The 26,541-nt window shown below is 46.7% G+C and overlaps 1 protein-coding gene and 1 non-coding gene across 2 annotated transcripts in view; one reads left to right on the top strand and one right to left on the bottom strand.

The window, feature by feature from the left end:
* The window catches only part of MERTK (MER proto-oncogene, tyrosine kinase), a 138,265-nt gene extending 117,215 nt beyond the window's left edge, over positions 1 to 21,050 (bottom strand). Inside the window, 1 exon segment of the mRNA XM_027554516.1 lies at positions 20,774 to 21,050. Within this exon segment, the coding sequence (XP_027410317.1) occupies positions 20,774 to 20,834 (61 nt within the window). The 5' untranslated portion in view covers positions 20,835 to 21,050.
* On the top strand, positions 6,703 to 6,832 carry LOC113901958. The gene has a single exon (XR_003513616.1). It is a non-coding gene; the product is annotated as a small nucleolar RNA SNORA70 (small nucleolar RNA).
* Positions 21,051 to 26,541: the final 5,491 nt, after the last annotated feature.

A 26,541-nucleotide genomic window follows, 5' to 3' on the forward strand; every position in this document is an offset into this window, starting at 1 on the left:
AATACTGAAGTGGTTTGCCATTCCCTTCTCCAACGGACCACACTTTGCCAGAACTCTCCACCATGACCCATCCGTCTTGAGCGACCCTACTCAGCATGGCTTAGTTTCATTGAGTTAGACAAGGCTGTGGTCCATGTGATCAGTTTGATTTGTTTTCTGTGACTGTGGTTTTTATTCTGTCTGCCCTCTGACAGAGAAGGATAAGAGGCTTATGGAAGCTTCTTGATGGGAAAGACTGAGAACAAGACCCAGTTTCCCTCACACTCAGTCTCTCCCATATATTGTACTGTGTCTTGAAACATTCTTGCTTTCAAACAGGGTCAAGAACTCAGGCCACTTTGCCTCTAGCCCCTGGTAGTCTAGTGGCTAGGGCTCTTGGTCTTCCAGGTTACCCAGGTTTAATTCCTGGGCTGGGAACTGAGATCTCTCTTCAGGACTGCTCGCAGCTCTCCTTCCAAGATCAGAACCTTGGGCACACACTTCAGCCACAGAAGCTGCAAGAACCCTGAAGGGCTTTATAGCCCCCCATCACCCCCTTCAGCCTGCACCCATTTTTTGATTTGAGCATTTGACTTTTTCTCAATAGAAGCGCTTTGCAAAGGCACCTTTCCCAGCAGACCCCCTGGTCCTTTCTGTTGCTTGCGTGCTCAGTCACTCAGTCGTGTCCGACTCTTTGCGGCCTCACGACTGTAGCCTGCCAGGCTCCTCCATCCATGAGATTCTCCGGGAAAGAATACTGGAGTGGGTTGCCATCTCCTTCTCCAGGGGATCTGCACAACCCAGGGACTGAACCTGTGTCTCCTGCATTGGTAGGTGAATTCTTTCCCACTCAGCCACCTGGGAAGTCCAGTCCTTTCTGAAAGCTGAGCACTAATGCACCCAGAAAACAGAGCTCCAGATTCAGACGTGAATCTTCACCATCATCTCCTAACTCTCCACCATGCTCTCAAGACCAGCAGAATGTCAGGATCTCCCGGGAAGCTTTTAAAACTCTGATGCCTGTGTTTCACCCAGAGGTTGAATTTATTGGCCAGCAGTACAGCTTAGATATTGGGATTTTAAAAAATCTCCTCTAGTGATTCTAGAGGAATTGGGGTCAGACCTAATTCCTAGGGTATTAGGGAATGGATCCATCTGGTGGCCCAAATCATCTGGGGCAGGGGGGCTCCTGCCTGGGAACCCTGATGTTTTAAATGCACTGTGGCTTGGGAGCCTGGGATGAACAAGACCTGTGGTATCAGAGTTCCGTTCTGGCTCAGAGTTCCATTCTCCACTCAGAAGCCAGGTGACCCTCTGCCAGTCACTTGCCTTTCTTGTTCTGGCCACACCACAGAGGCATGTGGGAACTTATTAATAGTTCTTTGACCAGAGATTGAACCTGCATCCCTCACAATGGAAGTCCAGAGTCTTAGCCACTGGACCACCAGAAATTCCCTTCCCCAGTCGCGTGTCCTTCTGAGACTCGCTCTCCTAGTCTGTGAAGGAAGATGCGTAACGCCTGCCCCTCTCAGCCACCAGAGGAGAGCACTGCGCAGGTGCATGACAACCCGGAACGGCTGATCTGCTTTGCTTCCAAGGCACAGCCAGTCACGCCTGGACTGCCACGGGCGCACACATGGAACCGATTATGCTGACTTGGCTCGTTCAGCCTTTGGCAGGGAAACAGGAATATATGTTTACCCAACCAAGGCTGGTTTTCCTTCTCCTTCCCCTTTGGCAGCACGCCAAATATCATAGATAGGCTGAGGGGACACTTTCTGGTCAGGGTAGTGAAGCTTGGCCCCCGTGTCTGGGGCTGGCTCTCTGCAAGGGTCAGCTGCGGCTTTCACAAGACCCCGGAGAGACGCTCTGTCCCCAAGTTTAACTCCTCTGCCCTGCCACCCACAACACACATCCTCCAGCCCACTGATACTTGAAATCCTATTCATTTTAGCCATTCTTCTCAGGAAGAAACATTTCCTTTAACAATGTGACCATCTCAGACTTCCCTGGTGGTCCAGTGGTTAAGAATCTGCCTGCCAATGAAGGGGACATGGGTTCGATCCCTGGTCTGGGAAGATCCCACATGCCACAGGCCAACTAAGGTCATGCACCACAACTATGGAGCCCATGAGCTGCCGCTGCTGAAGCCCGTGTGCCTAGAGCCCGTGTTCCACCACAGGAGAAGCCACCGCAACGAGAAGCCTGAGTATCGCCCTTTTCACCACAACCAGAGAAAGCCTGAGTGTAGCAACAAAGACCCAGCACAACCAACAATTAAATAAATAAATAAATCATTAAAAAAAAAAAGTCACCATCTCTAAGGACCAAACACCTTAGTCAGCACCGTTTCTCCATATCTTTCCCAAGTGACAAGAGGGCAAAGAATTCCCTCCCAAAGCACAGTAAATGGATCTTTCCCTACTTCTCGCACTAAGTACACCTAAAAACACAGGGTATTACATATAAAAGGAACTTTTAAAAACACTCTGAAGAGTGGAGAGACAGTAGTCTGACTAGGGACCTAGGGGACCTAAGAACAACATGGTGATGAATTCCTTGGGTCTCCTTTTGTTCGGGGTATCCCAGATTTGGAAATGCTAACAGGCAAAGACAAAAGACAACAACAAAAGCCTGTTTCCCTCTAGGAAAGGGCAGCTGGGCAAGACAGAGGCTTTTAAACAGTAAAGTGCTCTTCTCCAGGCAAACAATCCAGAAAAGGCCATGGCCCCATCCCCACCCATGCCAGCAAAGGTCAAGTGAGCAACCTAGACTTGAACCCTGACCAGCTATAAACAGGGGCCACAAATGCTCCACTGGGTGGTATCAGAGGAAGGCCAAGAAGAGAGGTGGCATTTTCACCCCACTGGCTGGTGTTAGTAAAGCCCATGTGGGATGCCTACACTTTTATTCCCACACGGCATGAATGAGGCATCTCTCCTTGTCCCCAGCAGGGTGCTATGAGAGGAGAACCAGTAGAGAGTCATAGATTTCACTGCTCCCCTAGGGTCAGTGGTGGGAACTGTCGTAATCAGGCACTCCTACCCTTTCCCCAGCCAGAACTCCCACCCTACCTCTGACCGGCAATAACATCCCACCCTTAGATGTCAATGGAGGTTGAGTGGGGAACCCAGGGCTTTCCTCATAGTTCAGCTGGTAAAGAATCCACCTGCAATGTGGGAGACCTGGGTTCGATCCCTGGGTTGGGAAGACCCCCTGGAGAAGGAAAAGGCTCCCCACTGGGGAACCTAGAATTCTACCCCCACAGCAGTTCAGAGGAAGCTACGTAAAACAAAAGACAAAAAAGAGTCAGTCACGTAATACTCTCAGTGTCTAGGTTTCAATAAAAAATAAATTGTCTCAAACTGCATGAAATACAAAAACCAAGATAACAGAGAGTTATTCAAAAAAACTTTTAAAGAAGGGATCATAAAAATACTTCAATGAGGGACTTTCCTGGTGGTCCAGTGGCTAACACTCCGACTTCCAATGTGAGGTGCCTGGGTTCCATCCCTGGTTGGGGAAATAGATCCCATATGCCACGAGTAGGAGTTCTCATACCACAACTCAAAGATCCCACACGTTGCAAATAAACAACCCACATGCCACAACAAAGACCGAAGATCCCGCATGCCACAACTGGGAGTTCTCATGCCATAACTCAAAGATCCCACGTGTTGCAAATAAACAACCCACATGCCCCAACAAGACTGAAGATCCTGCATGCCATAACTAAGGCCTGGTGCAGTTAAACAGACATTTAAAAAATACTTCAATGAATATGAAATTCATGAATAAAATAGGAAGCCTTTTGGCAAATACATATAAAGCCTCAGTAAAGAAATAGAAGAGTGAGAAGAGAAACAAATGGGAATTTTTGAACTAAAAAAATACAATAATCAAAATAAAAAACTCAGTGGGTGGGCTCAACAGCAGAATGAAGGGGCAGAGGAAAGAATAAGTGAACCAGAAGATAGAGCAATAGGAAATTATCCAATCTGAACAACAGAAAAAAATGAACAGAGTCTCTGCAACCTGTAGCACTATTACTAAAGATCTAACATTTGTATCATCAGAGTTCTGGAAGGAAAAGACAGAGGGCAAGGCTGAAAAAGCACTTAAAGAAATAATGGCTGGTAACTTCCCAAATATGACAAAAGATATAAACTTACAAAGTAAAACATCTGAACGAATCCAAAATAAGATAAGCTCAAAAATATCCACACCAAGACACATTATAGTCAAACTTCTGAATCCTAAAGACAAAATAAAAAGAGTTTTTAAAGCACTAAGAGAGACGATACCTTACTTACAGGGGAAACCAATTCAAATGACAGTGAATTTCTAGAAGGAAGTGGCACGTTTTCCTAAGTGATAAGAAAGAAGGGATGTCAACTCAGAATTCTTCTGGAATGAAAGGAAAACCAAAATATTTTCATACTAAGAGAATTTGTCATCAGCAGACCTACTCTAAAAGAATAGCTAAAGGAAATTATGCAAATAGAATGGAAACAATAAAAAAAAAAAATAAAGCCTGAATCATTAGGAGGAAGGAAAAAATACAGAAAACAAAAATATTGATCAATACAATAGAATTTCTTCTCTTTAATTTTTCTAAACTATGTCTGATGGTTGGAGGAAAACTGCAACACTGTCTGATGTGATTTTATATATGATGAAGAAATATTAAAGATAATTATGCTTAAATGGGGGAGCTAAAGGGACTTAATCAATAACTTCAGATATGCAGATGGCACCACCCTTATGGCAGAAAGTAAAGAAGAACTAAAGAGCCTCTTGATGAAAGTGAAAGAGGAGAGTGAAAAAGTTGGCTTAAAGCACAACATTCAGAAAACTAAGATCATGGCATCTGGTCCCATCACTTCATGGCATATAGACGGGGAAACAAATAGTGTCAGACTTTATTTTTCTGGGCTCCAAAATCACCGCAGATGGTGACTGCAGCCATGAAATTAAAAGACGCTTACTCCTTGGAAGGAAAGTTATGACCAACCTAGATAGCATATTAAAAAGTAGAGACATTACTTTGTCAACAAAGGTCCATATAGTCAAGGCTATGGTTTTCCACTGGTCATGTTTGGATGTGAGAGTTGGACTATAAAGAAAGCTGAGCGCCGAAGAATTGATGCTTTTGAACTGTGGTGTTGGAGAAGACTCTTGAGAGTCCCTTGGACTGCAAGGAGATCCTACCAGTCCATCCTAAAGGGGATCAGTCCTGGGTGTTCATTGGAAGGACTGATGTTGAAGCTGAAACTCCAGTACTTTGGCCACCTGCTGCGAAAACTGACTCATTTGAAAAGACCCTGATGCTGGGAAAGATTGAGGGCAGGAGGAAAAGGGGATGACAGAGGATGAGATGGTTGGATGGTATCACCAACTCAATGGACATGGGTTTGGGTGAACTCCGGGAGTTGGTGATAGACAGGGAGGCCTGGCGTGCTGTGGTTCATGGGGACGCAAAGAGTCGGACACGACTGAGTGACTGAACTGAACTGAAAGGGACCTAAAAGGAAGTAGGGATTATAATTCACTTGAACTGGTAAAACATCAACACCTAATAGACCACTGATTACATTAAATACAAATGATCTAAATACGTCTATTAAAATACAAAGATCGGTAGAGTAGATTAAAGAAACATGACCCAACTATCTGCCATTTATAAAAAAATTCACTCCAAATAACATGATACCGGCAAGTTGAATACAAAAGATAGGAAAAAAAAATCATACAACCACAACGAAAAGAAAAGCAGGATGCCTACATTAACATCAGATAAAGTAGATTTCAAAACAAGGGAAATTACCAGTAAGACATAGTACATAATGATAAAAGTCCGTCTACCAAGAAGACATAGCAGTCTTAAGTGAGTATGAGCCAAAGCAAAGAGCTGCAAAACATGTGAAGCAAAATCCAGAAGACCTGAAAGGAGACATAAAGAAATCAACAATTATAGGAAAGACTTCAACATCTCTCTTTCAACAACTGAAAAAAAGAACTGGGCATCAAATAAACAAGGATATGGAAGAAGTTGATAAGACTGCCAGTGAAAAGAATCTGGACTACATTTATAGAACATTCCACCCAACAGCCACAGAACACGCATCCTTGCCAAATGATGACGGCATAGAAGCTAAGATACACCACATCGTGAGCCATCAAGCGAATCTCAACAAATTTAAAAGAACTAAAGTGGTACAGTTTGTATTCCCAGATTACAATGGAAATAAATATAAATTAATAACAGAAGGTAACTAGAAATTTTCCAAATACTTGCAAACTAACAGCTAAATAATCTATGGAGCAAAGGGAGAGTCTCAAGGGAAACGTTTTATAAATACATTGAACAGAGTGAAAATGAAGTCACAATATATCAAAATATGTAGGACACAGTTAACACAGTTTTGAGAGGAATTTTTATTTAGTAGTCTGTGCTCGTAAGATAGAAAAAGAAGAGCAAGGCAAACCCAAAACAAAAAGAAGGAAGAAAATAAATACAGGAAATAAATTGAAAAAAGAAAAGCTATAGGGTAAATCAATGAAACAAAGAGCTAGTTGTTTGAAAAAAATCAATAAAATTGATAAGTCTCTAGCAAGACTGACAAAGAAAAAAAAGACACAAATTACTAATATCAGGAATGAAACAGGGAATATAACTACAGACTCTGAAGACGTCAAAAGTATAATAATGAAATACCATGTTTGCTACCAACTAAGCCCACGGTGCTCCTTTCCCCATGGGAGTCTAGTGTGCAATACTGCAGACAGCAGCCTCCTCCGTAGTTTTTGCAGCCTGCTGCCTGTATGGGTTGCTCTAAGGCAGTTTTCATCCCAATCCCAAAGAAAGGCAATGCCAAAGAATGCTCAGACTACCACACAATTGCACTCATCTCACATGCTAGTAAAGTAATGCTCAAAATTCTCCAAGCCAGGCTTCAGCAAATATGTGAACCATGAACTTCCTGATGTTCAAGCTCGTTTTAGAAAAGGCAGAGGAACCAGAGATCAAATTGCCAACATCCACTGGATCATGGAAAAAGCAAGAGAGTTCCAGAAAAACATCTATTTCTGCTTTATTGACTATGCCAAAGCCTTTGACTGTGTGGATCACAAGAAACTGTGGAAAATTCTGAAAGAGATGGGAATACCAGACCATCTGATCTGCCTCTTGAGAAATCTGTATGCAGGTCAGGAAGCAACAGTTAGAACTGGACATGGAACAACAGACTGGTTCCAAATAGGAAAAGGAGTTCGTCAAGGCGGTATATTGTCACCCTGCTTATTTAACTTATATGCAGAGGACATCAGGAGAAACGCTGGGCTGGAAGAAACACAAGCTGGAATCAAGATTGCCGGGAGAAATATCAATAACCTCAGCTATGCAGATGACACCACCCTTATGGCAGAAAGTGAAGAGGAACTCAAAAGCCTCTTGATGAAAGTGAAAGTGGAGAGTGAAAAAGTTGGCTTAAAGCTCAACATTCAGAAAACGAAGATCATGGCATCCGGTCCCATCACTTCATGCGAAATAGATGGGGAAACAGTGGAAACAGTGTCAGACTTTATTTTTGGGGGCTCCAAAATCACTGCAGATGGTGACTGCAGCCATGAAATTAAAAGACGCTTACTCCTTGGAAGGAAAGTTATGACCAACCTAGATAGCATATTCAAAAGCAGAGACATTACTTTGCCAACAAAGGTCCGTCTAGTCAAGGTTATGGTTTTTCCAGTAGTCATGTATGGATGTGAGAGTTGGATTATAAAGAAGGCTTAGTGCCAAAGAATTGATGCTTTTGAACTATGGTGTTGGAGAAGACTCTTGAGAGTCCCTTGGACTGCAAGGAGATCCAACCAGTCCATCCTAAAGGAAATCAGTCCTGAATATTCATTGGAAGGACTGATGTTGAAGCTGAAACGCCAATACTTTGGCCACGTGATGCGAAGAACTGACTCAGTTGCAAATACTCTGATGCTGGGAAAGATTGAAGACAGGAGGAAAAGGGGACGACAGAGGATGAGATGATTGGATGGCATCACTGACTCAATGGTCATGAGTTTGAGTAAACTCCAGGAGTTGGTGATGGACAGGGAGGCCTGGTATGTTGCAGTCCCTGGGGTCGCAAAGAGTTGGACACGACTGACCGACTGAACTGAACTGAACCACAACTCGCTCAATATGAAATAGATGATTTGAACAGTGCCAGGTAAGGAAACTGAATTTATAATTTAAAGAACACCCACAAAACAAATTTCCAGGCCCAAACAACTTCATTGGAGAATTACACCAAATGCTTAAAGAAGAATTAACATCAATTCCGCACGCTGCTGTTGTTCCATCTTTAAGTAGTGTCCGACTCTTTGCGACCCCCTGGACTGCAGCACGACCAGCCTCCCTGTCCCTCACTATCTTCTGGAGTTTGCCCAAGTTCATATCCATTGAACTGGTGAGGCCATCCAACCATCTCAGCCTCTTCCTTTTGCCTTAAGTCTTTCCCAGCATCTGGGTCTTTTCCAATGAGCCTGCTGTTTGCATCAGGTGGCCAAAGTATTGGAGCCTCAGCTTCAGCATCAGTCCTTCCGATGATTATTCAGGGTTGATTTCCTTTAGGACTGACTGGTTTAATCTGCTTGCTGTCCAGGGATTATCAAGAGTCTTCTCCAGGCCAACAATTTGAAAGCATCAATTCTTCAGCACTCAGCCTTCTTTATGGTTCAACTCTCATATCCATACATGATTACTGGAAAGACCATAGCTTTGACTATATGGATGTTTGTCAGTAAAAGTGATGCCTTTGCTTTTTAATATGCTGTCTCGGTTTGCCATAGTTTTCTTTCCAAGAAGCAAGGGTCTAATAATTTAATGGCTGCAGTCACCATGTACATTGATTTTAGAGCCCAAGAAGAGAAAATATGTCACTGCTTCCACTTTTTCTCCTTCCATTTGCCATGAAGTGATGGGACCAGATGCCATGATCTTTGTTTTTTGAATGTTGAGTTTTAAGCCAGCTTTTTCACTCTCCTCTTTCACCCTCATCAAGAGGCTCTTTAGTTCCTCTTTGCTTTCTGCTATTAGAGTGGTGTCATATGCATATTTGAGGTTGTTGATTTTTCTCCCAGAAATCTTGATTCCAGCTTGTGTGTCATTCAGCCCAGCATTTCGCATGATGTACTCTGCGTACAAGTTACATAAGCAGGGTGACAATATACAGCCTTGATGTACTTCTTTCCCAATTTTGAACCAGTACATTGTTCCATGTCCAGTTCTAACTGTTGCTTCTTGATCTCCATACAGGTTTCTCAGCAGGCAGGTAAGGTGGTCTGGTAATCCCACCTATTTAAGAATGTTCCAGCTTTATGTGATGCACACAATCAAAGGCTTTCAAGTAATTAATGAAACAGAAACAGATGTTTTTCTGGAATTCCCTTGCTTTCTCTATGATCCAGCGAATGTTGGCAATTTGATCTCTGGTTCCTCTGCCTTTTCTAAACCCAGCTTGTACATCTAGAAGTTCTCAATTCAAGTACTGCTGAAGCCTAGCTTGAAGGATTTTGAGCACGTCCAGGATCCTCAGAAATACACCTCTGTGTTTCCAGACTCTTCTATTGCTCCAGATAGAGCTGGGAGCGGGGGGTGGGGACAGGAGGGTAGTTCATGAGGCCACAGTCAGCAAGGGCAGCTGGGAACGGTAGCTGCCCACAGGAAAGAAGCCATATAGGCAGGACTCTTTTTTTTTTTTTTTTCAGACTTCATTGATTTTTTGACCCAGGCCCATGGCAGTGAAAGTGCTGAGTCCTAACCACTGGAGCACCTGGGAATTGTGAAGACTTTATTATTACTTTATTTAGCTAGTTAGGTTTTGGCCACGCTGCAAGGCATGCAGGATCTTTAGTTCCCTGACCAGGGATCAAACCGGTGTCCCTTGCAGTGGAAGCAGAGTCTTAACCATTGGACTGCCAGGGAAGTCCCACGACTCATTTTTAAGGGACACCCTACACTGCCTCAGGCCCCATTTCTAGGCTGATTGATGCCTGAGGACACTTATAGCCAGAGTCAGGCAGAGGGCTGGGGTGGGTGGGTTGAGGGGCCACACTCACGCAGGCCCTGCGTTTGACTCTCGAGGAGAGAAACTGTCCCAGCCCACATCTCTCTTTCAGACGCAATCTGTGTCCTGCCCAGAAGAGATCCCAGAATCACCTATCTGCCCCCTATTTGATCAACGGAGACATGCAGTTTCCGCAACATGACTCTCCCTGCACATCGCAACCGGGCTGAGGACTTACATCTTCAGACTCTCAAAGTGTTGTGTTTTTTTTTTAACCTAATGCTGTAGATTTCCTGCTAAAGTCTAAGAGCTTCCTTTTTCCTTTGTCCTCAAACTTTCAAAGAACATTGTTTTCATCAACAAATCTTCAAATCATGTGCCCAAATTTAAAAAAAAAAGAAAAAAGAGGCTCAAAGGGTGCTTTCACTTCCTGTGTGGAGGCTGCCTGCCCTGAACTGTGCCGAGTGGAAAACAGGCCACCCTTGGGAGGCCATGAATATTCATCACCTCACTGCGCATTCACTAAGCAGCACCGGGACAGAAAAGTACTTTCAGCGAGTTTATGCTCTAATATGCTCCATGAAGACAGCCTGTTCTTACTTGTAGAAAAGATCATTTTCGAAAACGATAGTGAGGTCGGTCTTCTATGAGCAGCTTTGAAAGCCCTGTGGCTTACAGTAGCAAAACAATCCCTTCTCCAAAATAAACAAGGCTTTCCTTTGTATGTCCAAGGAGAGGAAGGACCAGAGCTAAGGCAAATTCTAAGACGTCCACCGGCCCTGAATGCTGACCTAACTAGAGCCGTCACCCCCCACCCCCAACCCCCACACCCAAAAGCAGGTTATAAAGGAACGGGACCTGTCAGGCAGTGTTGGCCTGATCCTCAGGTTCCAGCCTGAGACCTAAATCCTGAGGATGGGCCCCATCCCAGAGTGAGCTGGGGCAGAGCTCTAACCCAGTGATGATCAGATATTGCCAGGGCCTTGCTTGACTCTCCAGAAGCTAGTCAACATCTATGAAGAGCCTGACTGGGAAAAATCCAGAAGACCCCATTAATGTCTGAGGACAGGGAGAAACATACAAGCATAAAACCTGCTGCCACAAACACCTATGCATTGTGATTATGAAATGCAATGGTTTTTCTGTAAGCCCAAGTCACTCCAACATGCTTAGCTTTTGGTGTAAAACTTACCGTGTTTGTACGATCTCAGTCCAAACATAAAGTCAACATGTCTCCTCTCTTTTTTTCTCCCCCTCCCCTCTGCCCTGCTCCTTCCCCCACCCCACCCTGTCTTCCCTCAAGACTCATGGAAAATCCATTTTACCATTAAGTGAAAGATGAACTAACGGTGGATGAAATGGACAAGTGAGTGCAGTGAAAGTTGCTCAGTCGTGTCCGACTCTTTGTGACCCCATGGACTATACAGTCCGTGGAATTCTCCAGGCCAGAATATTTGAGTGGGCAGCCTTTCCCTTCTCCAGGGGATCTTCCCAACCCAGGGATAGAACCCAGGTCTCCTGCATTGCAGGCGGATTCTTTACCAGCTGAGCCACAAGGGAAGCCCAAGAACACTGGAGTGGGGACAAAAGGATGAAATAAAATGTTTTAGAATGGAGTGCAGAATTTTCAACAAACTCTTTAAGACATAACTATTCTTCCTTGACTTGGATTCGATTCTTGGGTGGGGAAGATCCCTTGGACAAGGAAACAGCAATGCACTCCAGCATTCTTGCCTAGAAAATTCCATGGACAGAGGACCCTGGCGGGCTGTGGTCCATGGGGTCGCAAGTAGAGCTGGACACGACTTAGCAACTAAATAACAGCAACCACATCCTTATTTCACTTGAAAACACTGGGACCTAAGGAGGTGACCTGATGTGGCAGCCAGGCCACCCCTGCTGGATCCTGCTGGCTGACAGAGGCTTAGACAGAGTGGAAATGGCGACCAAGAGGGAAAGCTGCCCAGCAGCTGGTGGGGCCAAGCTTCCAGGCCTCATGAACCCAGGGAAGACCTGGGCCTTCGCTGTGGTTAAGAATCTTCCGTGGAACTTCCCTGCTCATCCGGGGGTTAAGACTTTGCCTTCCAATGGAGGGGGTGCGCATCTGCTCCCTGGAGAGGGAACTAAGATCCCACGGGCCAACAGGCCACAACAGAAAACAGAAACAACGCTGTAACAAATGTAAGGCTTCAAAAATCGTCCACACCCTGCGCTGCCCTGGTGGCTCAGTGGTAAGCAATTCGTCTGCCAATGCAAGTGACACGGGTTCCATCCCTGATCCGGGAGGATCCCACATGCAGAGGAGCAACTAAAGCCGTGCACCAGAACTATTTAGCCTGAGCTCTAGAGCCCAGGAGCCATAATTACTGAAGCCCATGCACCCTAGAGCTCATGCTCTGCAACAAGAGAAGCCATCGCAACGAGCAGCCCACGCACCAAAACTAGAGAGTAGCCCCCACTTGCCGCCTCTCAGTGTAGGAGACGTAAAAGATTAGAGTTCCATCCCTTGGTCGGAGGGATCCCCTGGAGGCGGGCATAGCAACCCACTCCAGTATTCTTGCCTGGAGAATCCCATAGACAGAGCCGTCTGGCTGGCGCACAGAGTCAGACAGGACTGAAGTGATTTAGCATGTGCACCCACACAGCAATTAGAGAAAAAGCCCGAACAGCAATGAAGGAAGACCCAACACAGTCAAAAATAAATAAATACAATTATTTTTTTTAATGGTCCATAAAAAAAAAATCTTCCATACAGTTCAACAGCCTCATTTCAAAGAAAACTACGGCCCAGGAGGGAGAAAGTGCTGGCTGGTAGGTACCCTGAGTATTCTTGCTCTCCAAAACGGGCTGCAAGATCTTCCTGTCCGGTAGCATTTCAGCATTTTAGCTGGAGGCAGCAGGGCTGGAACCAGGAACAAGATAGAGAACAAGTTCCCTCTGGGTCAAGGGTTAGCAAATGCCCAGAGTGTGGGAGGCAGAGGAGTCTGGGCCTTTCCTGGGGTGCCTGGGGGCTTGCTCACACCTGCCACTAGGCAGGACGCACCTGGAAACCAGGAGCACACCTGGGGCTCCTTGCCCGACCCATCTGCCACAAGACCACCTGCTCGCGCCCACCCAGGCACAGGCAAAGAGCACCGCCCAAGAAACAGCTTCATTTTGTAGCCACTGCAGCCGGAAGCCTGCATTTGGCAAACCTAGTTTTAGCTGGAAAAAAGGAAAGGAATTATCTGGATGTTTATACTCAAACAACCAAAAAAAAAAAAAGTAACCAAAACAAAACCACACCCACTTTAGAGTAGAGTGGTGTGGGAAACACCGAGCAGGAACTGGACTTCATTTTTATACCTTCCTGAGAGGCACATGACGGGAAGCTATTCCCGGACCAAGTTAAGCCTGAATTCAAGGAGTGAGGGTCATGGGGGGGCAGGAAGGAGAGCAGTCAGGACAGGTCCTGCCTTGTCTGAGGTAACAAGTGTGGGTTCTGTTCGCAGAAATACCAGGAAACAGTCCCAGGGACGGGGAGCCTGGTGGGCTGCCGTCTATGGGGTAGCATAGAGTCGGACATGACTGAAGCAACGTAGCAGCAACAGTCTTACAGAGCAAGGAATTCTGCGCTCCAGAATGGACCCCCCCACAGCCCTCCACCAAAGAGCTATGACCAGTGGGCGGGGGGTGGCGCCCACAGATCTGACCTCGTATTTCAGGTTTCACTTTAGGACACATTTCAGTAAGAAAAGGGGAAACTTTCCCCCCATTACTTTTTGTTTAAGAAAAACAATTACCACAAAATTTGAGTTCAGAAGGGAGGGAGCTTGGGTAACAATGGCTAATAGTTTGAGAGCTTTTACCACATGACATTGGCGCCTTTATCCTCCCGAGGGTTCCACGAATAACGAAGAGTTGCACTAGACCCGTGAGGGAACTGAGGTCCTGAGAGTTAGTCACTGCACCCAGGGCTCCCCAGAGGCCAGCCAGGCAGGACAGGAAGCCCAGCCCATTTGGTCACTCAGCCCCTGTTAACATTTTCATTCCAATCCCTTGAAGCACACAGGTTTAATAATAACCTGCTTTTTTTTTCACGTTTTATAATAATTAACTCCCTGCTGAGATGCATTTCCCCCCACCCCCACCCCCACTCTGAGCCCTGTGTTTCGAGTTAAGATTAAAGTAGTAACAACACGCCAAAGTCAAGACACTCGGGGCCACAACGACCTGGGAATTAGGCAATCTGCTCTGGACAAGGAGCTGTTAAACTGTATCTTTAACATGAAAAATTGGCTTTTAATTTTAAGTCAAGAGACTATAAAAAATGTTAATTTTGCTCTATTGGCCTTAATACAGTCCACAAATCTACCATAACCTTTCTAGTAATGAAATCATTTTGGCATAACAGTGAAATGAAAAATTGTTTTCTAGCAACCAAGCCCCAAGCACAAGGGCCTGGGAGCTGTGGCAATTGTTTCTGGAAAAGCCAGAAGGGAGAAAGAAGAGGGAGGAAGACACAGCAAGACCCACAGAGGCCTTGATCTTTGCAGATACTGAGCAAATACTACCCAGTGCAGATACTTCCCTAGTGGCTCAGTAGTTAAAAAATCCACCTGCCCATACAGAAGACGAGGGTTCGATCCCTGGGTCATGGAGATCCCCTAGAGAAGGAAATGGCAATCCACTTCAGTATTCTTGCCAGGAAATCCCATGGACAGAGGAGCTTGGCATGCTACAATCCATGGGGTCAAAAAAGAGTAGGATATGACTTAGCGACTAAACAACAGCAGATACTGAGCACCTGAAATGAGCACCCTGCTTGGAAAACAGAGAGGAACCCATCAGACGGTGGTAGAGTTATTTAATAGAGTGTGTGTGTAAGTATGGCAGAGGTGGCAGTGAGCGAAGGCCTCTTCAGGAGAGCAACTGAGCTAGCGTTTTCTTGGGGAAAAGATTTTAGCCAGAGGGAACTTCCACAAAAAAAGAGGCAAAAAGACCTTTGTGGCTGGAGCGGCAAGAACTGAAACTGAAAATGAGTCAAAGAGGAGAGGTAGGACCCCAGCCCTTACCAACCTTGGTGCCAAAAGGGAGGCCACCCAGTCCAAATCAACCTCAAAAGTCTCATTTTGGCCACTACGCAGAAAGTGGCGGATTGGCATGTGCTCATTTCTAGGTGGGGGAACCCATTTAAAGCAAGGCTCAGCCTCTCTACCTGGTGGTGTGTTATCAATTCACTGGCACTGTTTATAACCAACTCTGACTGGCAACCCACTGACCCTGCTCCTAGGATTACTTGGAAGTTATTTTTAAAAATAAGATTGAAACAATAGTTATCATTGTGAAAAATAATAGTATTCCATTCATCACATTGGCTTCCCTGGTAGCTCAGTGGTAAAGAATCCACCTGCCAGAGTAAGAAATGCAGGTTCAATCCCAGTGTCAAAGATCCCCTGGAGAAGGAAATGGCAACCCACTCCAGTATTCTTGCCTGGAAAATTCCATGGACAGAGGAGCCTGACGCGCTTCAGTCCATGCGGTTGCAAAGAGTCAGACACGGCTGAGCGACTGAGCATACACACATGCACACACAGAATCATCACTCTAAGGAAGCAGATCAGAAACTTTTGAAAAGTTATTTAGTTTTGAAATGTGACATGCTTCCTTTCCCAAAGCATTTGAGTCCATTGATACAAAGCCCATGGGCAACTAGATAGCTTAAAGTTCTTTCTGGGATAATGTTTACAGTATATTGAAATACGGTGACAGCTTCAGTTTGGGAGAGAAACCGTAACACTGAAGAGTTTTAAAGCCCAATTAAGGACTTCCCTTGACTAGACGGACCTTTGTTGGCAAAGTAATGTCCCTGCTTTTGAATATGCTATCTAGGTTGGACATAACTTTCCTTCCAAGGAGTAAGTGTCTTTTAATTTCATAGCTGCAGTGACCATCTGCAGTGATTTTGGAGCCCCCAAAAATAAAGTCTGACACTGTTTCCACTGTTTCCCCATCTATTTCGCATGAAGTGATGGGACCGGATGCCATGATCTTTGTTTTCTGAATGTTGAGCTTTAAGCCAACTTTTTCACTCTCCACTTTCACTTTCATCAAGAGGCTTTTGAGTTCCTCTTCACTTTCTGCCATAAGGGTGGTGTCATCTGCATAGCTGAGGTTATTGATATTTCTCCCGGCAATCTTGATTCCAGCTTGTGTTTCTTCCAGCCCAGCGTTTCTCATGATGTCCTCTGCATATAAGTTAAATAAGCAGGGTGACAATATACAGCCTTGACAAACTCCTTTTCCTATTTGGAACCAGTCTGTTGTTCCATGTCCAGTTCTAACTGTTGCTTCCTGACCTGCATACAGATTTCTCAAGAGGCAGATCAGGTGGTCTGGTATTCCCATCTCTTTCAGAATTTTCCACAGTTTCTTGTGATCCACACAGTCAAAGGCTTTGGCATAGTCAATAAAGCAGAAATAGATGTTTTTCTGGAACTCTCTTGCTTTTTCCATGATCCAGCAGATGTTGGCAATTTGATCTCTGGTTCCTCTGCCTTTTCTAAAACGAGCTTGAACATCAGGAAGTTCACGGTTCACATATTGCTGAAGCCTGGCTTGGAGAATTTTGAGCATTACTTTACTAGCGTGTGAGATGAGTGCAATTGTGCGGTAGTTTGAGCATTCTTAGGCATTGCCTTTCTTTGGGATCGGAATGAAAACTCACCTTTTCCAGTCCTGTGGCCACTGCTAAGTTTTCCAAATGTGCTGGCATATTGAGTGCAGCACTTTCACAGCATCATCTTTCAGGATTTGAAATAGCTCAACTGGAATTCCATCACCTCCACTAGCTTTGTTCGTAGTGATGCTTTCTAAAGTTCACTTGACTTCACATTCCAGGATGTCTGGCTCTAGGTCAGTGATCACAGCATCATGATTATCTGGGTCATGAAGATCTTTTTTGTACAGTTCTTCTGTGTATTCTTGCCACCTCTTCTTGATATCTTCTGCTTCTGTTAGGTCCATACCATTTCTGTCCTTTATCGAGCCCATCTTTGCTCTGAGTGCTGAAGAATTGATGCTTTTGAACTGTGGTGTTGGAGAAGACTCCTGAGAGTCCCTTGGACTGCAAGGAGATCCAACCAGTCCATTTTTTGAAGGAGGTCAGCCCTGGGATTTCTTTGGAAGGAATGATGCTAAAGCTGAAACTCCAGTACTTTGGCCACCTCATGCGAAGAGTTGACTCATTGGAAAAGACTCTGATGCTGCGAGGGATTGAGGGCAGGAGGAGAAGGGGACGACAGAGGATGAGATGGCTGGATGGCATCACTGACTCGATGGACGTGAGTCTGAGTGAACTCCGGGAGTTGTTGATGGACAGAGAAGCCTGGCGTGCTGTGATTCATGGGTTTGGGAAGAGTTGGACACGACTGAGCGACTGAACTGAACTGAACTGAAGGACTTCCCTGCTGGTCCAGTGATATCCACCTTGCAAGGCAGGGGACTTGGGTTCGGTCCCTGGTCAGTTAACTAAGATCCCACAGGCCTCCCAGCAACTAAGCCTGGACCCCAACTAGAGAGTCCATATGCTGCAACGAAAGATCCTGCGTGATGCAACAAAGATCCCGAATGCCGAAACTAAGACTTGATGAAGCCAAATAAGTAATGAAAAAAAGAAAAAAGTGAGATTAAAAGAAAAAAAGCCCAATTAGTTCTAAGGGTTTCATTAAGGGCAAGCATAGCCTCATCACTGGTTAGGTCCTTGTAATGCCTTCATTTTATCCACTTCTGCATTTTTTAAAACTTATTTTAAATTGAAGGATAGTTGCTTTACAATATTGGTTTGATTTTTGCCATACATCAACATGAATTAGCCACTGGTATACATGTCTCTGCTCCCTCTTGAACCTCCCTCCCTCCCACCCCATCGCACCCCTCTAGGTTGTCACAGAGCCCCAGTTTGAGCTCCCTGAGTCATAGAGCAAATTCCCACTGGCTCTCTGTTTCACATGTGGTAGTGTGTGTGCCTCCATGCTCCTCTGTCCATTCATCTCATCCTCTCGGGCCTCCCCCCAGCCCTGGGCCACAAGTCTGTTCTCTGTGTCTCTGTCTCCATTGCTGCCCTGCAAATACCACCATAAATCATAGCAAGATCCACTTCTGTATTTTCATCCTCCAGCTTCTCCTGGGCCTCTAGAGCTACCCTTTGCTGATTTGTTGCTCATTGGCACCCCCATCAGAGACGGAACAGAAAGGACTGGAGAGCCCAGAAATGCCCCTGGTTCAGCAGTTTCAGTTCTGTGTGTTTATCTTTGTGGGAGGGTGTTTGTGGGTACGGGGTGGGGGTAAGGAGAAGGGAAGATTTCAGGGTTAAAGTGATGTGTAAATTGTAATTATCCATTCCCCTACAGTGTAGAGTCTATGCACACATTCATAATCTGTCTTTCCTGGCTCTGCTGTCTGGTGAGTAAACCACTTAGAGCCACAACATGCAGTACGAAAATCCTAAAACTAGACAAGGAATCCAATTTCCATCTTCGGCACCCTTGAGTGTGGAAAAGTGTTAGTTACTCAATCATGTCCGACTCTTTGCAGCCACATGGACTGCAGCCCGCCATGCTCCTCTGTCAATGGAACTCTTCAGGCAAGAATACTGGAGTGGATAGCCATACCTTTCTCCAGGGGATCTTCCTGACCCAGGGGATCGAACCTAGCTCTCCCACACTGTGGGCAAATTCTTTACCATCTGAGCCAACAGGTCCGCTCTCATTCAGCCAGTGAGAATCCCATTCTTTGAACTTTTCACAAAATGAAACACTGTCAGACATCTCACAGGTAAATTCAAGATTAAAAAACAAAAGGTAGGAGAAGAAAAACTGCAGAAACTTCTCATTCTTCCAGTTGGGTGGATTTTAACAGACTTTTAAGATTATCTGCTTAAAGTAATTATCAGCTACAGAGGGTTTATTATTATTATTAATGCTTTAAAAAACGTAGAAAAAGAAAAACACTCCATTTAAAAAACATCTTCCCCAAAAATACTGCTTCTGTTACTTTTCCCATAATTTTCACCACATTCACTACATCCAAGACTATTTATGGCCAGCCTTCCCTGGTAGCAAAATATAACAGATTATGAAAAACGGATCTAGCAGAAATGCTGAGGAATTTCTGAGGGTTTGGGGGGGTGGCTGGGGTAAAGAATAGAATTGTTTTCATTCTTTGCTTGGTTTACTCTCTGGATGTTTGCTTCAAATTGCTACATTGCCTCAAATTATAAATTGTATGTGTAATTTAATGTGTAAAAAGAGGTTGCAGCTGCTTAAGAATTTCTGATTTGAGCAACTGAGCTTTCCAATGAAATTCTCACAGGAAAAATTCTGAAGTAAACTGCTTAAGTATAATTGAAGTTGTCAGGTACTCTTCAAAAACACCTTTGACCACAATAGGTTTATATAAAAGCTAAACCTTTAAGCTAAGGAAAAATGCTTGATGTGTGTTTATTCAGCATGCTGCTGCTGCTGCTAAGTCACTTCAGTCATGTCCGACTCTGTGCGACCCCATAGACGGCAGCCCACCAGGCTCCTCCATCCCTGCGATTCTCCAGGCAAGAACACTGGAGTGGGTTGCCATTTCCTTCTCCAATGCATGAAAAGTGAAAAGTGAAAATGAAGTCGTTCAGTCGTGTCCGACCCTCAGCGACCCCATGGACTGCAGCCTTCCAGGAGCTCTGTCCATGGGATTTTCCAGGCAAGAGTACTGGAGTGGGGTACCATTGCCTTCAGCATAAAGCCTGGTTAAGTTTCTTACAGCTTCCTTAAGAAATACTTCAGAGGTTAAACTTCTAACCCGTTCGTTAATCAGCGACCCTCCGAACAAACTGCGGATACAGAATGGAACCATGAAACCTGCCTTCCTGTGCCTCCACTTACCAATCCAGTATCTTATGTTGGAATGCCTAGCAGTGCAGACGGAGAAGGCAATGGCACCCCACTCCAGTACTCTTGCCTGGAAAATCCCATGGACGGAGGAGCCTGGTAGGCTGCAGGCCATGGGGTCTCACAGAGTAGGACACGACTGAAGTGACTTAGCAGCAGCAGCAGCAGCGCAGAGGTAATACGCCTAGACGCTGACCAAGCACGTTAGATCCTGTTCAGCAATAATAGGGGTAAAAACAGCGCGTCCTCTTTTTCTGGCCCCCCACCCACTCACAGGGCGTCGCTGCTAAAGTAGCCCCTGAAGGCCCGGGGGTTCGGGGGGGCAGCCCGACTAGTCCCTCCCGATCGCGCTTTGGCCTTGGTGCATCGCTGCACCGGGACTGCGACCTCAACTCCCGCAGCCTGCGGGTCTCTAGTCCCCCAGAGCGGAGATGGGGTCTGCCTGCGGCTCCCAGAACTCCCGCCAGCAACTGGGGTCCAACCACACAGCCACTTCCAGTGAAAAGTTTTTGTGGCGCATTTCCCTCCGCCGAAAATTTTAGGACTTGCAGCGCAACCGGCCGAGCTCGGTTTCCCTCTCCGCGGTCGCTGTGGGCCCTCGGCGCCCACTCCTCCCCGGCTCCGCCGGGACACGCGCCCACTACCCAGCCAGGATGCCAGAACGGTGGGTACGCGGGAGCCCTGCACCTCAGCACCTGGCCCCTCTGGGGCGCGGGGAGGGGTCTGCAAGCTTGCCAGCAGCCGGGTGCGCCCCGATTGGCGCGCTCCCTCCTCGGAGCTCCCAGGCGCGAATCCCCAGCCCCTTGCACTCACCTCGCGTCCAGAGCGCGGAGAGGAAGAGCCACGGCAGGAACAGCAGCACAGCCCGCCCCATACCGAGATCGCAGGTCTGAAAAGTCTCTTCGGACCGACGGATAGATGGACGTCCGGAACCTGCCGCGTCGCCGGCCTAGAGCGAGCGAAAACAGCCCAGTCCCGGAGACCCCAGCAACCCGCTCCGAAGGCGCAGAGCGGAGCCGCGGTCGAAGGCGCCGAGAGCCGGAGCGGGGCGGACGGGGGGCCGAGTCTGAGCCGACCCAGCCAGTCGGGGAAGGGGAGGGGGCGGGAAGGCGGCGGGGAGAGGCGGGCGGCGGAGGGGGTGGAAAGGGGGCCGGACCCAAGGGGCGGAGAGGGGCGGGCCGCGGGGTGGGGTTGAGCCTGGGCGCGGGGGCGGGGGTTGAAAGCTAGGGGAGGGAGGTGAGGACCGTAAAGTGGAGGAGAGATTGGAGGTCTGGGGAGGAGAAAGTGCCCCCGGCCTCCCGGGGATCCAGATGTCCGACGAGTGCAGGTAGGAGGGACAGAGAGTAAGTTGGGGAGGAGCGTAGGGTGCCCGAGGCTGCCAGCAGACTTAAGACAAGGTGCCTGCGGCTTGGAGGCTGAGGCAGTCCCGCAATCGCGGCTCAGCAGACATAAAACCCAGGCAGCAACTCTCCCAGAGGCAGAGGCCACCTTGGCTGCGCTCCCGGCCGAGCGCCTTCCCGGGCCGAAGGTGTGAGGCAGTCCTGGAGTCTCAGAGCTCACCGCCTCCCGGGACGAACGTTTTGCTGTGCCCCCTTGTGGAGTCCAAGAGAGGTGATGCTCGTGGAGGGCGATGAACACCTACGAAGTGGGAAGAGGCGCCCCCCCACCCCCACCCCCCAGCGAAAAAAGTGTGGCGGGGCCAAGAGGGCCGTCGCAGAGAAAGTTAACCGTGAAAGAAATGTCAGCCACTTGTACTAATAACTGAAAGGATAACTTAACATTTTATATATAGATATGCACGCATACCGGTGGTGCCAGTGCAGGAGAGGTAAGAGACATGAGTTCGATCCCCGGGTGGGGAAGATCTCCCGGAGGCGGGCATGGCAACCCACACCCTTGTATGGGTTGTATTCTTGCCTGGAGAATCCCCATGGACAGAGAAGCCTGGCAGGTTACAGTCCATGGGGTCGCTTAGGGTCACACAGAGTCGGACGCGGCTGAAGCAACTCAGCATGCACCCACACACACGCACACATACTATCTTTAAGGCAACATCTTTAGAATTAATGTATTTTAATGAGATCCTTTGACAACATGAATCAATAATGTCATTCCTCTGCTAAAAACCGGACAGTGATTCCCACTTTCTCTCTGCATGAAAGCCAGAGTCCTGCCTTGTGGCCTACAGGGGAATACATGACCTGATCCCCTCTCCTCTCTGACCTCATCTCCTTACTCCACTTCCATTTATGCTGCTTTCTGGTCCAGAGTCCCTGACCCCAGTCGGGCTGGTCAAGTGGCCTAGATTTGGCTGTAAGGAGGCAACCAGTCCAAATGGATTTAGATCCATTGTTACTTAACTGACAGCAAAATCAGCATGATGTCAGCTACTGGCATCCCTAGTCCCATAGGATGACACCCAGCCAGAGGGGTGGACATGAGCAGTGGGTAGCTTCCCTGATGAGCAGCCAACTCTAAAGTACAGCCGAGCAGTTTCATTGATTTTCACAGGTGACTGCTGCTGTGTTGTTGGGTACGGGGAGGGGGGCCTGGTGAGGAGGGGTGGAAACTCACTCACATGCCCAGCTGAAAGTCTGGAGAAGGAAGAGAAACAGGCGGGCTGTGAGATAGGGATATGAAAATGCCTCCAACCTCTGCTCACCAGCCTCACCTCCCCCTGCCCCAGGAGGAATCATGGGACAGTTTCCCAAGATCTGGGTAGAATTGAGTCAAGCCTCACCTGCACACCTACATGGAGATGTGCAGGGTTGCCAGGGCATCTCAGCAGACCCCTGTTCTCCTGCGGTGTCCTTGCTGCTGCTCATATACACCAGACTCTCTTCCATCCCAGGGTTTTGCACCAACTGTTTCCTCTGCTTGGAATGCTCTTCTGATAAACTCACACCCTCTTAGTTAATTCTCCGCCTTCAAGTCTTTGCTATGCTTCACATTCTTGATGAGGCTTTTGTTGTTGTTCAGTCGCTAAGCCAGGTCTAACTCTTTGCAACCCCATGGACTGCAGCATGCCAGACTTCCCTGTCCTTCACTATCTCACGGAGTTTGCTCAGACTTATGTCCATTGAGTTGGTGATGCCATCCAACCATCTCATCCTCTGCCACCCTCTTCTCCTCTTGCCTTCAGTCTTTCTTAGCATCAGGGTCTTTTCCAATGAGTTGGCTCTTCACATCAGGCGGCCAAGCTATTAGAGCTTCAGCTTCAGCATCCATCATTCCAATGAATATTCAGGGTTGATTTCCTTTAGGATTGATGGGTTTCATCTCCTTACAGTCCAAGGGACTCTCAAGAGTCTTCTCCATCACCACAATTTGAAAGTATCAATTCTTTGGTGCTCAGCCTTCTTTATGGTCCACCTCTCACATTTATACATGACTCCTGGAAAAACCATAGCTCTGACTATATGGACCTTTGTTGGCTGAGTGATGACTCTGCTTTTTAATACACTGTTGATGAGTAGGCTTACCTAGTATAAAACTGTCTAGTTATCTATTCCTGTGTGATATACCACGCCAGACACAGCATGGGTAAATCACAGCTGCTGTGTTAGATTCACAGATTGTGTGGGTAAGAGATTTAGACAGGGTACAAAGAAGATGGGTTGTCTTACCTCTTCCATCTCTGCTGAAATATTGGGTTCAATGACTGTGGACTAGAAACATCTGGAACAGGGATCAGCAAACTATAGCTGGTGGGCCTCTTGCCTGTGTTTGCAAATCAGGATTATTGGAACACAGCCATGCAGTGTGTGTTATTCATGGCTGCTCCTGTGCTGTCACAGCAGAGTCAAATAGCTGCGACAGAGATCAGAGGCCACAAGGCCACGTGATCTGGCCCTTTACAGAAGTTGGTCAATCCCTGATCCTCACATAGCGGGTACTTACACTGCAATGACTCTAAAGTCCAGGGCTGCAGATCAGACCATCTAAATGAGGCTTCCCTACGATGGCCTAGGTGTAGTTGGAAGTCCTACAAGGAAACTCTAGGCTCCAAGAGTGACCATTCCTTCCAGTGACCAAGATAGGAGCTGCATAGCCTTTCAAAACCTAGCCTCAGAGGTCACCTGACTCCACTAAGCCAGACTCTCTGGGTGGATGGTGGATACAGTCACAACCCCACCCTCCTGGGAAAGAGCCATAACCCCCACCTCTTGATGATGGAAGTGTCAGAGGAGTTGTTTTAAAACTTCCACAGACATCAACACTAGCTAAAATGTAGGTTACTGACTATCATATTTTTTTTTTTCTAATTTTTTTGCTGTGCCACGTGGCATGCAGGATCTTAGTTCCCCAAGCAGACTGAGCTCATGCCTCCTGCAGTGGGAGCTGCTGCTGCTGCTGCTAAGTCGCTTCAGTCGTGTCTGACTCTGTGCGACCCCATAGACGGCAGCCCACCAGGCTCCGCCATCCCTGGGATTCTCCAGGCAAGAACACTGGAGTGGGTTGCCATTTCCTTCTCCAGTGCATCAAAGTGAAAAGTGAAAGTGAAGTTGCTCAGTCATGTCCAACTTGTCGCTACCCCATGGACTGCAGCCTACCAGGCTCCTCCGTCCATGGGATTTTCCAGGCAAGAGTGCTGGAGTGGGTTGCCATCACCTTCTCTGTGGCAGTGGGAACACAGTATCTTAACCACTGAACCACCAGGGAAGTTCTGATTCTACCATTTTAATTTTATACTTGCCATGCCTCTGAATGTTATTGAATGTTAATGTCCTAATTATAAAGATATGTGATGGGAAATGTTAGTTTTTTAAAAAATAGATCCCATATTATACAACTATTTTCATCCTTATAGGATGTAGCCCAAAAGGCTACCTTTGTGCAACTTTAGCAGGGTGACACCAACCTGGAACTCATACTCCAGTGTCCACACTCTCTCCTATATCTGGTGGGGCTCTGCACATTGCAAGGTGGAGCCCCTACTTTTATTATGTAAGAAAGAACATGGCCCATAGCAGTGTTCATCCAGGGGCCGGGGAAGACAGCTCCTGCTGAGTCAAGTGTAGAAGGGCTGTGTCTTACATTAAGTGGCACTGTGAACAGTCTGGTCATCAAGCATGTTCAGGATATCAGCAATGAGGTACAAGACTAACAACTGAGGTCCTCAGGGGAGCAGGCCAAACTGCACATGAAAAATGTAAAGACGGCCCTAGTGTATTTGTTTGTTTGTTTTATTAAAATATAGTTGATTTGCAAAATTGTCTTCATTTTTGCTGTAAAGTGACTCAATTATGCACATATATATTCTCTTTCATATTCTTTTCCATTATAGCTTATCACAGGATACTGAATATAGTTCAATATGGGCTATACAGTAGGACTCTGTTGTTTGTATCTCCTATATACAATATTTGTATCTATTAATCCCAAACTCCCAATCCTTCCCTTCCCCCACCCTCACTCCGCCTTGGCAGCCATAAGTCTGTTCTGTGAGTTTGTTTCTGTTCACAGGTATGTTCGTTTGTTTTAGATTTTAGATTCTACCTATAAGTGATATGATATGGTATTTGTCTTTCTCTTTCCAGCTTGCTTCACTTAGTGTGGTCATCTCTAGGCCCATCCATGGTCCTCAAATGGCATTGTTTCATTCTTTTAAATGACTGAGTCATATTGCAGTGTGTGTATGTACCACAGCTTCTCAATCCGTTCATCTGTCAGAGAACATTTAGGTTGTTTCCGTGTCTTGGCCGTTGTGAACAGTGCTTCAATGAACACAGGCGTGCATATATCATTTTGAATTACCTTTTGTCTGGGTCTATGCCCAGGAGTGGACTTGCTGGATCAGTGGCCCTACTCTAAAGCCACACCCTCCCTCTGTCGGCCGACCCATCTACACAGACGACCCCCTCACCCCCTCAGCCTTGTCCCCAACTGGGGCCTGTAACTGACTTTCCACTCCTGCCTTCAGTCTGCCACATGGACCCCCAATTCAAGCTAGTCTCCTCCCATTCACTTTAACACGGTGGAGACTGCCCAGTATCTAGGGATCTGGCTTGCTGGAGGCATACTCTGTGAATGATGGTGTGCCGAGAAACAGTCTCAAACTGGTTTCAGTGCCAGAGAGGCATTCATTCACTCATGATTTCACAAAAATCTACTAAGCGTGTGCTCACATCAAGGTATAAGACGAGCACCTAGAGTGTGTCACTGAGCTAATGCACATTACCTCCATCAGGAAGCCCCAGTCTCATTGACCCAAATGCCAGTCAAGAACCACTTTGGTTCTCACTTGTCCAGCAGCCAGTCCATGGTCCTCCCATCACAGCACCCTGGCTTTTCTTTGCTGAACCTGCCTTCTGCACTCACATCCCTCTTACCCCTAAGCCCAGAGGTGGGGTTGTCCTTGATGCCTGAAGACCATTCTCTGCCCTTCTTTCCAGAGTCTCAGGATTTGAGTCTCATATCATCAGACCTGGCTGCTGAGGTCACTACAGACCCCTAGGTCTCTCCTCTTGTTCCTTGAAGATTTCAGTATTTGCATCATTGGTGCTCCCTTCATGCTAGCCCTGTCATAATTCTTAGTGGTTTCAGTACTATTAATACATAAATGACATTGCAGCATGACA

The sequence above is a fragment of the Bos indicus x Bos taurus genome, chromosome 11 (genome assembly GCF_003369695.1).
Source record: "Bos indicus x Bos taurus breed Angus x Brahman F1 hybrid chromosome 11, Bos_hybrid_MaternalHap_v2.0, whole genome shotgun sequence".
Classification (NCBI taxonomy): Eukaryota; Metazoa; Chordata; class Mammalia; order Artiodactyla; family Bovidae; genus Bos; species Bos indicus x Bos taurus.